At 41.9% G+C, this 14,140-nt stretch overlaps 1 protein-coding gene across 2 annotated transcripts in view; it reads right to left on the bottom strand.

Annotated features, from left to right (window-relative positions):
- FANCD2 (FA complementation group D2) overlaps positions 1-14,140 on the bottom strand; it is a 51,823-nt gene that overhangs the window by 29,138 nt on the left and 8,545 nt on the right. For both annotated transcript variants that reach the window (XM_035337638.1, XM_035337639.1), the window contains exons 7-17: positions 12,053-12,131; positions 11,211-11,335; positions 10,310-10,397; positions 9,229-9,333; positions 7,993-8,093; positions 7,406-7,514; positions 5,481-5,516; positions 5,002-5,145; positions 3,769-3,903; positions 2,264-2,395; positions 473-580 (exon numbers count right to left, since the gene is read on the bottom strand). In XM_035337638.1, the coding sequence (XP_035193529.1) occupies positions 473-580; positions 2,264-2,395; positions 3,769-3,903; positions 5,002-5,145; positions 5,481-5,516; positions 7,406-7,514; positions 7,993-8,093; positions 9,229-9,333; positions 10,310-10,397; positions 11,211-11,335; positions 12,053-12,131 (1,162 nt within the window). The remainder of the gene's footprint in view (positions 1-472; positions 581-2,263; positions 2,396-3,768; positions 3,904-5,001; positions 5,146-5,480; positions 5,517-7,405; positions 7,515-7,992; positions 8,094-9,228; positions 9,334-10,309; positions 10,398-11,210; positions 11,336-12,052; positions 12,132-14,140) is intronic.

Genomic DNA, 14,140 nt, shown 5'->3' with positions numbered 1-14,140 from the left:
ATGCCTCCAAATGAATGAGAAACAAAGCTTGAGAAAGAGGCTCCAAATTTACACTTCTGCACATCTTCAAGGTTCAGCTAGATAAAGCCACAGGCACCCTGATCTCATGCTGGCGACAGTCCCACTTCCACTGGGAGGTTAGATCAGAGACTGGCATCAGTACCCTTCCACCAACATTTCTACCAACTCTACCTTTCTTAGATATGAGAAAAGGGGGCATTTCCTGGAAAGATGCAGCCTCTGTATTTCCTTGCTATCATTGCTATACAGGATAGGAAAGTCTGGAGCCGCAAGCTAGTCTGCAACAGGTTGTGGAGAATAGAGTCTTAAGCTGAAGGACACCTTGACACCAACTGCTGTTTATAAATGAGGCCGCTCGTTTACATTGTATTGTGCAATATAACCACTAGAATTTAGCCCAGCCAAAGGACCAAGGTACTGCTGAACTCCTTTCTGTTGAGTCCCTCCTTACCTGAATATAGCTTCCTTCCTGTCTCTGGCTGAATGCTAGTGTGCTGAGAATGTAGAAAAGCTTCCGGATCTGGCACGGATTCAGTTTCTGTGTAGAGTCTAAAATGGTCTGTAAGAGAGAAGCCACGAACTAGCTCAGATATGTCAAGAAGGCCTTTCCAGATTCCAGTCTCAGGGAAGCAGATTAACTTTGCCATTTTTGTACAGGTATGAAAAATCTACATTCAAGTGAGATAAAAATAAACGCAGAGCTATTGCTCTGGCCTTAAATATTACAGTCCACTCTGTCAGAAGCTGCATGGGAAGAACAAACTGGCTACTACAAGCATTTTGCTTGTAGTGCTCCAATCCCATTAGTGACTGCTGTTTAGCTTCTATTATGTATTTTTTCACAGGGTTCAAAGTATTTGACACAATGAACATGAGCAATGAACTTTTTTTTTTGCTAATATTTCCAACACAAGCACTGTAATAGCCAAACCTATAACAGTTTATGGGTAAGTTTTCAGTGCTGACTGGCATCCTCAGCTATTTCTTCTTCTAGTGCTTCACTGAAAATAGTCAAGCCATTTTCCAGAGCAATGCTGGCTTTTCTAACACTGACAAGACATTTTGCTAACATTATTTTTCTCCTAGAACTGGTCAACCTCGAGCAGGATTTAGAACCAGGCATTGCGTTTGACAAGGATGACAGCATGATTATATAACCACTTTTTGCCACCCCCAAGAAAATTTACCCAGCTTCAACATTAAAAAATAGCAATTAGGAGACAAAATTTGTGCTAGGATCTGTATGTTCTCTCTGTGCAGAAGAGGATCCAGCTCTGTGTGAAATATGCCAGGCATCTGGTGCTCTCCAGATCTTTTTACAGGTAAATGGCTACTGTCTCAACCACCTACGTGGTGCATGGCAAACATGGCACGCTGCAGGTCCTTAGGGTCTGGCCAGAGCATTTATTAATGCCTTTCACATACAAGCTTTGGTAATACATTGAAGATTGGCCCACAGAAACCATAATCTGTCACTAATCTGCCAGGACAAGAACATGCAAACAAGGGCAGGTGTGAGCAAGTGCTGCCCACCACACTTGGACACTCCCATCTGTGGTGATTTTAAGTTTAGGAACCCTGCAGTTTAGAGCCCCTGCAAGGTACAGGGTATGTGCATTCCCCCACTACTTGTCCAAGGAAAGTATTGCTATGTGCTTGCCTTGCTGTTTTCCTCTCCATTCAATCTCCCCTTTTACTACCTCTGGAATTAGGCAATGGGACAGGTCTGACCCCACTTGTCATTCTTCTGAGTCAAGAACCCATCTTGTTTCCTCCCCCCTGAATGCTTTCTTCTTTTCTGTTTTAGTACATAAGTCTTTTTCCATCCTTGCCAGAAATTTTGTTTGTTCAAACTAACACTGTCAGTCCTTCAATGTGGCAGAAGCAGCAGTCCACAAATGAGACAGGTTTTTGCCAGGTATTTGGAAGAGCTGATGTTAACAAAGACAGACCCCCAGATCATTTTTCTTCTGCAACGTATGTGTTCTCCATTTACAGGTAACTTTTTTTTTCTTTTTCTATCCCAACATACATGTTCAAAGAAAAACAGTCCGATCTTTCAGCTCACCCTTCCGTAGCAGATTCCTTTTCATTCTGACCACTGCATTTCTCAGAACAGATAGCTTTACAAATACAGGTTGTTCCATTAAGGCTCTTTCTGAGAAGTACTGATCGATTCTGGATTTGGGGCGAAGTACCGTAAGAGTCCTGAAATGTCGTATGCCCGCAGAAATAAACATACCTTCACAAAGGTGGCGTAGCGCATCAGCAGAGATGTGTGCACAATCACCAAATCAGTGAGAACATCCAGAGCAATATCCAATTCTGCTTCGTTTCCACTGCACACGTGAGTCACCAAAGCACTCACAACCTCCTGAGGAAACACCCGCCAGAGAAACCGCAATGAAATATCAGCAGAAAAATGTCTGTCCTGTTCTTCTCGTATGAAATGTATTGATCAAGTACAGATAGCAACCTTGAAATTCAACCATATTATTCCAACTCCCCTCTCAGTTTGCTTTTTATTCCCACTATCCACAATACAGGCTCTTTCAGCCTGAGTTTTAGTCTGTTCTAAAAGCTTCCATGACTTCATAAAGCTTTTCTTCACCAATCTTTTCCTGCCTGCTTGCTAACATTCCTGCAGCTTCTTCTATTTGCTACTATCACCTAAGATTAATAAAAACCCATACAATTTTCATAGGCACAGAGAATGTTGCACCTTACCCAGGAAGACATCACCTCTAACAACAGCATTTCCAGTGTCTCAACCCTCGTTACCAACAGCAGCTCAAAACAGATGTTTTTGTTTCAAAAAATCTTTTTATTTGCCTTACTTTAACTGGCTTCTAGACATGGGTCTCTCTCCAACCCAATCTGCTGTCTGGGGCTCTGGGTCTTTCCTATGTCACTAGTTGTTAATACAGCCATCCTCTTTCGAAATTTGTAACATCTCAAAATATTGCTAAACTCCCTAACTTGCTGCAAACAGCACTGCATGTCTTCACATTCCAACTTTTTCTCAGTTGCTTACTTTTTAAATTTGCAATACCGAGTAATACAGGTGCAATGCTGGAAACAGCCCTAATTATAAATACACTGTGCCAAAAAAGCGCAAATGCATTCAAAAGCTCGTGCAGAGCTGTTTTCAGACCCCAAAATTTCTGATGTAGGCATGGGTGTTGGAACTCATAAACAACGTCTGGCCTGCAATTATTGCCGAATATACAGGAGTCCAAGTTGGTCAGAGCTCTGAGGGGAAGCTGTGTACATTTTTTCATCGCAGTAAATTCTCCAAGGAAATTGTTTCAATACGAACTATAACAATGGCTTCTTTAAATAGAAGAGGCTCAAAGTGATTAAATAAGATAGAAGAGAAATAAAGATTTATGAACAAATCTCCTCTGTGACTGAATTAAAAAGCAAAACAAAACAAAAAAAGCACAGTCCCCTCTGCTCCACAAGTATTTTTCATTCTGTCACCTCTGAGGCCTGCCAGTTTGCTCCTGGCTCCTCTTAGGGCTTTCTGTGCTCAAGTCACCTGAGTAAGGCTCTGGTAGCTACAAGATCACAGTGATCTTTTACTGCAATGGTTTTCCATCTTCTGCTTGGCCTACTCTACAGCATAGACCTCTCTCAAAGGCTTTGAGCTGCCTCAAATCCCCTCCTCTGAAGGATCAGGGCATACGTTCCAGAACAAAGTGTGAACAAGCAGAAATAAAACAAATGCTATCCATCACACTGTACCTGCTGGCAGTAAGAGTCAAAGACTGCAAAAGCTTGTTTGTACATGCAGCTGCCAAAGGAGACTATGGCTGGGTGTGCAGCGTGCAGAAATGTCTGAGCAAGTACTAGGATTGAAGGGAAGAAGTCTCTGATAACCTGAAAAACAGAAATACAGACATCGTTAGAGCAGATTGCTGCTGCCCATTTTCAACTCTCAGGTCTCTAAAGATATGCTACAGCTCATCCCAAAAGCTTTGTCTAGTTTAATAAGTGCTTTCCTGCCTTCTCCTGCTGTTCTGTCTAGCACAAATGGGCAACAAGAGCAGATGAGGCACACCAAAATGGGTTTCTCCAACTTTCTCCACAAAAGGAATTTACAGATTGGTTAAGCCAATCTGCAAAGCTGCAGAGTTCTCAGCAGTACATCCCTTATCAGTGACACCACAGAAGTCACTTTATAACTATACACCACTAAATAAAAGCCCCAGGACAGAAATGATACTGGCACCACTTTAACAGAAGGACTCTGACACATCAAGATTTTCAGAAAACTTTAAGTTACCTTTTAAACTTAGATAAATCATTCAAAGCTCCTCTAAACAAACCCTTATTTACAAACAAAGTGGAAGGATGTTAAAAGAAAATTGAATTCAAGTCACTTATATTCAGAATAGATGTTTTCACTTAAGGCATTAATATAGTTTATTTTAAATTCACAGCAGTGTTCTTCACCTGCTCCCCCATATGTACAAGAAGCACTGTATCAGTTTTTAGTTTTCTCTTCAGTTTTGCAGATCTGTTCTCAGTTTTGCAGATCTTTCAGATCTGAAAACTCTTCTCAATTTTTCAGATATTTTCAGTTTTCTCATAGTATTATCCAAACACATGGCTATATATGTATGTATCTAGACCTAGAAAATATTACACTCAAAAAAAGTGTATGTAAAGATATGAACCTATAAAAATACTGTGGGAGACAACAGCATATCAGGAACATGCAGTAGAGATCTTGGGCTTAGACCACACAAAGGCTGAGAGGTTTTGCACCAAAATAAAGGAACTCTGATCTCTAAAATAACAAACAAACAAAAACAGACCATTACAACAAAGGACATGTGCCTCAGAAGACTGATTGGTGACCAAAAAAACCTCAGGAGTAAGCATACATAATGCAGTCCAGGGTTAAATCCTCATCTGACACAATATTTGAGGGATAAAGGAGAAAAGGTGTCCTGGTGCAGAATCAGCACTGACCATTGAATGATTCTGGAAGGCATTCTGCATCAGCTGTTCTGGCATGCAGCCCTGTCGAATTTTGCTCCTCAATACCTTCTCAGCTTGCTTCCTGTTCTTGGTGTTGGTAGAATGGATTAGCAGCAAAACTATCAGATCCAGAACCTTTTGGAGGAAATAAGCACCAATTGTTATGCTGAAAAGATATGAAACAGTCTAGACAACTATGTTCTTTGAAGCCAAAACTAAGAAGAAAATCAAGAGCTCAAAAAACTCCCAAGAGCCGCAACTATAGAAAACTCATTAGCCCCGCAAGAAAAATTCAAAGCAGGTTAATTCTGTCCCTTGACATTTAGAAGGGATGAACTAAGAGTGACAATGAAAATGGATGGTTGTTATAGTAGCAACAGGTCAAATACTGATAGAATCTCCCATGCAACATCATTTGCAGTTTCTGCTTCGGTTAGAAAAATCTCCCAGAATTTACTCAGAAGTATTACCTTATGGTCAGACACAGATGAGATGTTCTCAATAGCCTAAGAGAAACACACAAGAATGCTGTTTCATTAAAGTACAATACTGTATTTCAAAACCAGGAGTGTTACAAGAAGTCAAATCAAAAAAGGCAGACACCAAAACAAATACTGCTCACAGATTTCTCTTCTCTACAACACGACAGCTATCAAAGCCAGCAAACTGGATCTTGCAAACAGCAGAGAATGCAGAAGGCACTCAAAAAATGGGCATGAAAATTCAGCATGGACATTGTCAAAAGACGACAAACACACACAACAAACACACACACAGACCTAAGGCACCGAGCAACCAAAGGCTGAGAACAAGACCAAGTTTCATGGTTTACAACGAGCCACAAAGCCAGCCAATACAGATATCCTGATAGATATTTTCAAGCACCTTAAAGCTTCATAAAACTCATTCTCAGCAGATGGGTACACAGTTTTGCTCTCTAGCTGATTGAAAAAAAGCTAAGACTTTTTCTTCAAAATTCTGTTGTAAACAGCAAGGCTTTTGACACCATTTCCCCACAGCATTCTCCTCGAGAAACTGGCTGCTCTTGGCTTGGACTGGCGCACGCTTTGTTGGGTCAAACTGGCTGGGTAGCCGGGCCCAAAGAGTCGTGGGGAATGGAGTTAAATCCAGTTGGAGGCCAGTCACTAGTGGAGTCCCCCAGGGCTTGGTACTGGGACCAGTCCTCTTTAATAGCTTTATTGATGATCTGGATGAGGGCATTGAGTGCACCCTCAGTAAGTTTGCAGATGACACCAAGTCAGGTGCGTGTGTCGACCTGCTCGAGGGTAGGAAGGCTCTGCAGGAGGATCTGGAGAGGCTGGACCGATGGGCCGAGGTCAACGGTATGAAGTTCAGCAAGGCCAAGTGCCGGGTCCTGCACCTGGGGCGCAATAACCCCAAGCAGAGCTACAGGCTGGGAGATGAGGGGTTGGAGAGCTGCCAGGCAGAGAAGGACCTGGCAGTATTGGTTGACAGTCGGCTGAATATGAGCCAGCAGTGTGCTCAGGTGGCCAAGAAGGCCAGCAGCATCCTGGCCTGTATAAGAAACAGCGTGGCCAGCAGGGCCAGGGAGGTGATTGTCCCCCTGTACTCGGCTCTGGTGAGGCCGCACCTCGAGTACTGTGTTCAGTTTTGGGCCCCTCGCTACAAGAAGGACATGGAGGTGCTCGAGCGAGTCCAGAGAAGGGCTACGAAGCTGGTGAGGGGCCTGGAGAACAAGGCTTACGAGGAGCGGCTGAGGGAGCTGGGCTTGTTCAGCCTGGAGAAGAGGAGGCTCAGGGGTGACCTTATTGCACTCTACAGGTACCTGAAAGGAGGCTGTAGCGAGGTGGGGGTTGGTCTGTTCTCCCACGTGCCTGGTGACAGGACGAGGGGGAATGGGCTAAAGTTGCACCAGGGGAGGTTTAGGTTGGGTATTAGGAAGAACTTCTTTACTGAAAGGGTTGTTAGGTGTTGGAATGGGCTGCCCAGGGAAGTGGTTGAGTCACCATCCCTGGAGGTCTTTAAAAGATGTTTAGATGTAGAGCTTAGGGATATGGTTTAGTGGAGGACTTGTTAGTGTTAGGTCAGAGGTTGGACTTGGTGATCTTGGAGGTCTCTTCCAGCCTAGGTGATTCTGTGATTCTGTGTAGCATCAGGTTTACTACGCACTTCAAGATCTGGGGTCTATATAGTGGAGCCTAGTGGCCAGCTTGCAAGCACTGGGAAATCAGTAACTGAAGAAGAAAGCAGACTCCTAAAAAAGCACTCCTGATTTGGAACAAAATTAAATCTGTGTCAGTAAAATGATGGGCTAACATTTGCCTTTTGATGTCATATTTGATTAGAAGAAAGCTCAGGCTCAACCTAAAGGTTGACTTCTATCAGGAACCAAGGGCTAAAGCACAGAACTTACCTTAATCCAAGCTTCAGAGACATCTTTCTGAAATCTTACAGCTAGCTTTATCACATCAAAAAGTAGCTTCACACAATTCTGGCTGGTGGTTATTTGGCTCGTGGAAGAACTGTAAATGATCAGAAAGACACAGCCTCTGTAAATACTGTAGTAAAAGGAACAAGGCAGCTACCAGCAACGGCAGTTGTGTAAAGCAGAAATTCTCTGGAGGGAATGTTCTGGCAAGGACAGGGAGTTTCAGAAGAGGGTGGAAGTGGAGGTCGCAGGACTGATCAAAGATATACTGGAAGGAAGTTAAAACAGGTGAACTGGCAGCAATATCATCGCTAACGGAGCCATGTACCCTCATGCAGACATGGATGCTACAACAGACATTTCTCAAAAGGGAGGGGAAGCTGGCTGGGCAAGGATTGACAAGTGTGTTACACTAATACCAAGCAGGAAAGAATAAGGGTGTCAGCACCTTTACTTAAGATAAATTAAGCTCATGTATGTAATTAGGCATGCCTCAGAGACCAGATAAAGAAGAGCTGAAGTCACCCTGTCCCATCTCACCTCTGCAGAATCATGTAAATATGCTCAAGTACCTGGTTTGGACTTGGCTTTTAAGCTTCTTCTGGGACCCTAGGATCTGAGCTGGCAGAACACATGATGACAGATCCAAGCTCTTACGAAGATCAGAAATCACCTGTAGAACACAAATCCTGGCTCAAATCACTCTGATATATGAGGGAGAAACAGAAAGGGCTAAGGAAAAGAAAAAATCTCACAGAATAACCCTAGAATTACAAATCAAAGATTCCTGTTAAGATTCCTAAGCATTTAGCTATGCTCAACTTTTCTTTTTAAATACTTAAAAAGTGAAAGTTCTTCATTCTTCATCATAATGTTACGATGTCATGAGTGCATGCAGAAAGCAGGAGAGGATTTCTTAACAGCTACTCCATGAAATTCCCATCTGTTTACGCTATAAGCTGCTGTGAATTAATTTTATCCTGTTTAGCAGCAGAGCAAGATATGAGACAGCCGTAGAAATGCTGGGGCGTGCGAATTCACCAGTTTGACTGTTGTCAAATAGCGCTGTGCTGTGGGTCAGCACAGACTGGGTTGCATGTTATAGTGCTTTCCCTGAAAGATTAGGGCAGATCACAATCCACATCTGCCTTAAGCTGAGGCTTCCTCAAAGGATGAAAAAAAAAGCATTGTTCAACAGTTCAGCAAGGCTGGCTCAACAAACGGTTCGTTTAAAAAAATATTCAGAGTATGTTTCCTTTGATAAAGTGACTTCCAAAACCAGAAGATTCTTACGTATGAAAATGAAAACAGCTCTCTAAACAGGAGAATCACTACTTTGGGAATGTTTCTAGAACAGTATTTAGAGCAGAACTCAGTGGAGAAAACAAGAGAATTACCAAGTTGCAATCCCAGGTCTGTTGGATACTTCAGGATTTTAGAACCCTTAAAAGGTCTGTACAATGAAAATCCTTAGATAAAATTCAAAGGTTTAAAGTTGCCACAAACAGTTCTTCAGTTTAGGAGCTTAACTCAGCATAATTTCACTACTTTCAGTTCTTTAAGGTGTTCGACACTGAAGAAAAAATAAATGCAAATTCTAAAACCAAATGAGAAAAATCTGCAATGGCCAGCAAAAAGGAGGAGGTTTCAATTCCCATGCCTGAAGGCATAACCAAATCCATGTCAAAGGACAGATAGTTTCTACATGTGCTTTCATCCTTGGCAATTTTAAGAACTGTACTTGAAAATATATTATAAAACTTATAATATAAATCTTATCTGTCTTTTGTATAGAGAAAATGCAGTACCTCTACTGCGTTAGCAGCCTTGACGTTATGGAGGATGAATTTTACCACCACAGGCAAATCTTCCAGTTTTACAGAAGGTACAATGGTCATGGCAGACTGCTGCACCTGAGGGGAGAGCAATGCTGGATCACAGCTCTAAGACTCTGGTTCACAGATACACAGATTAAGTCAGTGGGAAGGGATCGTTTGAGGTTTCTCCTGCAGCCTTCTGCTCAGAGCAGGAATATTGCCAGTACTAGATCAGGCTGACCTTGACTTTGCTAGCTGAGTTTTGAAGATCTCCAGGGATCTCCAGAAGATCTCCAGATCTCCACCAGCTGCCCCTCACTGCCATCTCTTTAGGTAGTTGCTGCAGACCCCAAACCATTTTCTAGATGTCCATCCTGAACCTCCTAGACTGTAATTTGTTGCCTCTGCCAATTAACGTATCACCTGGCACTGCCAAGCAGAGCTTGGCTCCATCATTTTTAAATGGCTTTCAAAAGAGGAAAGCGTGGAAGAATCTAGCACGTTACACAGCACTAGCCTTTGGGGACTACGAAAAATATTGTTTAATGCACTCAAATCAACCAATGTTATTCTATTCATTAGAAGCCTAACTGAAAGCATAACAATCCAGCATACCCAGAAGACCCAAGGCACATGATCTCTTTTCCTTTGGCCAAGAAAAACTATGGCCATATGATGATGCAGTCACCAGCCTGTCTTTACTTAGAATACAGCCGTCTAGTCTGGTCACTGTACCTCAAAAAAAGAAACAGTGACAATAAGTGGGTTTAAGATGGGTGGTAAATGTTTACTGCAGCAAGGCCAAGTGCTTTTGCATTTTCTAAAACAGTTGTCTGAAACTTTTGAATGGATACTGTAACAGCCAGAGTATGCTTGGCAATGAATCCCTCATGAATGCTTCCAAAAATATTTTTAGTTTCCAAGACTCCTTTCCAATTCCAGCTAGCTCAGAACTTCTGAAGGCCTACAGAAGTCAGATATAGCAAACTATGTTGAATGACCGAACAGCTCTTGCTGTCATATTGCTACGCAGGGGCTAGATTCTGTTTGACCACTCAGCAGAAGCACTTACCTCAGCAAGGAGTTCTGCATCAAGATCCAAACGAGAAAGAGCATCCAGAATCGGAACTGTCAGCCGTCTGCCCTCTTTTAGTAAGCAGCTGATACGCAAGAAAAAAAGAATATACATTATCTTAATAGAACCATGTAATGGGAACACAAAGTACAAGGAATAGGATGCACCAGGGGTACAAGCAGGGGTAGGCTGAAATAACAAACACCAGAGTGAAAAGATAATTAGCACTGGCATAAATGTAAATGAACTGTGTAATGATCAGAACTAGAAACATGGATGTGTATAATTAAATACAGGCTAAGGCTACCAAAAAAATAAATGATTGTGTAAAATGAATACACCATAAAAAAGACAGATATAAGGGCTAGCTTAATGTGATGCTCCCTGGGCGGATATCTACTGGTATAAGGGCATCCTGTTCTTCGGGTCAGTAAAAATGCTTGAGAGAAGTATATAAAAAGAGCTAGAAGGTTCTGCTTCACTAACATGTTTATTTTGTTTTGTGTTGTGTTTTTTAATGAATAAAAGCAATGCTGATCCTTACTATGGCAGAATCCAAAACAAATCCAAGTGACTAATCACAGCAAAAGTAATGAGCGCTTAACTGGAATCTACCTGCGCTGTACCCATGCACTCAAGAAATTAATAGGTTTGGTTTTTTGTTTTGTGTTATTTTTTTAAGATAAAGAACTTTTGGAGCATTTAGACATCTCTTTAAGAGCATAACAGCACACATCGTAAGCCTGTGCTGGTTGTCCTTGAATGTTACCATTAAGAGTTAAACTACTGTGCTGCTTTAGTCAGTCCTGGTACAAACTACATTCACACGATATTTTTTTTCTGTTAAGAGCAAGAAAAAGGGAGGAGAGGGCAGAGGGGGGTGCAGAATCAGCTGTACCCGAGCTCTCTGGCAACTTCACTTTGCTGGGAATCCTCCAGGATCTCAGGTAAACTGGTGATAATATCATGCTGAATTGGTACAGGAGACACACTAAGCATCTGCATCAACTTCTTGACGAGATCCTACAGGAAAAGGAACACTCGTAAAGTGCATGCTCATTAGAATGGCAACAATTCTATGCGTGAACGATCACTCAGGAAGTTATTTGCCTGGATTTATGCCAACTGTCCCTTAACTCATTGTTGAAGCAGGAAACATTGCATAGACTTTTAGGAAAACCAGCGTTTTACAGGTAGGATATGACTATCTTGCTGAGCAAAGCAAACTGGGAAACCCAACAGCAAGCTCCCAGAGTTGGGCCTTGATTCAGTTCATTCTGCAGCTCTCCTTAGGAGCAGCCCTCCAGGACAAAGTAACTCACAGAGACTGCTGACTTAGAAAAGGAAAGAAGGAAAAGAACCATCAAAGCCAGAACAGAGAACTCATCCCCAGATGCTTGCAAGTATCCAGCACCTCTTGTTAAAAGTAAACAGGAGGGTACTGTAACTTCTGGAACTTCTTGTAAGAAACTGCTTTAAAATGGGGTCACCCATGTGGATACATATGTACAGATATAGATTTATGAAAAAGGACACTTAGCACAAGACAAGGAAATAAAATGGGATGTCCAAAAGTCACCGAAGAAAAGAACACAAACAAGAAATAAATCCCATCTCCCCTTCGGCATGTGAATAAGGAAACATGTTCTCATCAGCATCAGAACTGATCTCATCCCACCTGAGAGGTGTTACAGAAGTTGACTGGAGAAACACGCAGGTGTTTGTGCCATCAGGACCCACCTGGCTGTCAAGAAGACTATCAAGCCATTTAAACTGGTTGACAATGAGACGGGGAAAATTTGTTCCAAATGTACCCACGCTAAAAGAGAAGTGAAACACGCGTTAGTCAGATCCACAGAGAGACTCAAAGGTTTTGCTGCTGGTCTGCAAGACCATGAGATGCAATTTGTATTAGCCAACTACCAAAACCACGTTGTGAAACTATCATTAACACCTCTAGAGCTTTTAGCAGCATGAAGGAAGGTCCCCACTTCTTACTTGCTGAACACACAAATCAGGGATACTATCAGCGTGTTTTAATACGCTATCAGCAACACCCTAACTGCAGCACAAAAACCAAAACATGCAATACAACCTCACTTCAGGTCTCCTGTCCTGCCATACGTGTGGTTACACTACCTTAGCCTAAACCTCCTTTTGAGCCTGGTATCCTCATCCCCAGCTGCTGTCGGTATCAGATGCATTTGGACAAGTTTTGAGCACCAGAGGATTCACAAGGCCATCTTTTTTCAGAGTTTCCACCCAGCCTCCAACAATACACAGCTTCGTAAATTCCCAAGGCAGAAGGCTCTACACTCTGCAACACCGAAACTGCAAGGTAATTATACATTATCTGAAAAAGTACTTCTGCTTAAGTTTGCCGCCTCGCATAGTTAGAAACATGGGTTAAACTTTGCTCAGCCACCTTTTCTAAATCTTTCTTGCCTTCATGGATTTTTATTATTATTTTTTTTTAATTTTTCTTGCTTTCACTTGCTTTTCTGTCCTCTCTCTGCTTGTCAGGCAGGTAGAACTCTTTTACTTACAATATTTTTCCCTACTTATACAGAAGTTATTCTACTATATTTTCCTTCCTAGCACTTCTGAAAGGCTGCCACACTCAAAACGTGATCGTACCATGCATTTACGGTGATATCCTGCTTTCCATTTTGTTCCCAACTCCTTCCCTAATATTGTCTGCTGTTCTGACTAATGCTGAGCATTAAACGTATACTCAAAACGAAGAACAAAGAAATACCTATACAGGATGCCTTTCCCCAGTGATAATACTGAGTTAGGCACTGTATTTACACAATAGGATTATTTTCAGCCTGATTTTCTAAGAAAACAAGGCTCATACAGATGCACTGAGGCATTCTCCCTCACCTGTAACTGCTGGTCACACTGGTCCATGTATTACTGAATTGGCCGGCCAGTCCAGGTGTGGGTACAGTGCAGCTTTAATGAATGCTCTTTCTTGTCCCATACTTGAACAAAAATCTTCTATCGCTCTTCACAATCAGTTTTAGATTAGATTAGCTTGGAAATTTGTTACCATAGGCTGTTACTTCACTCTTCCTTTTTCATTTACAAACATGCTGAACAACCCAGATCTCCAAGGGACTGTCCTAAAATCCTTCTTGTACTGCAGAAGGGATTTCTTTCTACTTTTTTGTTTCTATTTTTAACTGGTCATTAACGCATGGAAAAAAACTTCACTCTTCATACAGCTCAATAGGAAACAAGTGTAACAACATCCCTTTCAAAGGCAGTAAGAGTTGTTTGTTTGTTTGTTTGTGTTTTGAATAAAAAGGGTTCACAGAACAATTATCAGCTTATTTTTACATCTAAGATCCTTCAGAGCTCTTGAATGAAAGCAATTCAGTCCTTGTCAGTTTGTGTTAAACCCTCCTCTAACAAGATTTCAGTGAGACAACTTCTCAGGCTCTGTACAGCATTTGTATCCTGCTCGATACTCAGCACTGAACAAATACCGTACAAGGAACAGCATCAGCTTCTTAGCCCTTGACCTGCTCCACTAACTCTGCAGCAAGCTTTCTGCCTCCAGAGCAACTGAAAAAGAACTTAATTGTTCAAGTCCCTCCTATGCTGTGCCCCTCAAGATCTCCCAGTCTGCTGTGATGTTCTACATTAAAAAACAATATATACATGCTTTTTCTGTTTTCCTTGCTTAAACAAGAACTGCATTTTTAAGAGGGTCTATTTGCAGCTAACAGCCACCTAAAAGACTGCCAGTCACTTTCATCCTTTTTAAATACCGGGACACTGCTGAAATACTTCCAGAGTTTGTACCAGTAGCTAACAAAA

The sequence above is a fragment of the Oxyura jamaicensis genome, chromosome 12 (genome assembly GCF_011077185.1).
Source record: "Oxyura jamaicensis isolate SHBP4307 breed ruddy duck chromosome 12, BPBGC_Ojam_1.0, whole genome shotgun sequence".
NCBI classification, from domain to species: domain Eukaryota; kingdom Metazoa; phylum Chordata; class Aves; order Anseriformes; family Anatidae; genus Oxyura; species Oxyura jamaicensis.
The sequence above is the reverse complement of the archived record's forward strand: the minus strand, read 5'-3'. Positions and strand labels throughout refer to the sequence as shown.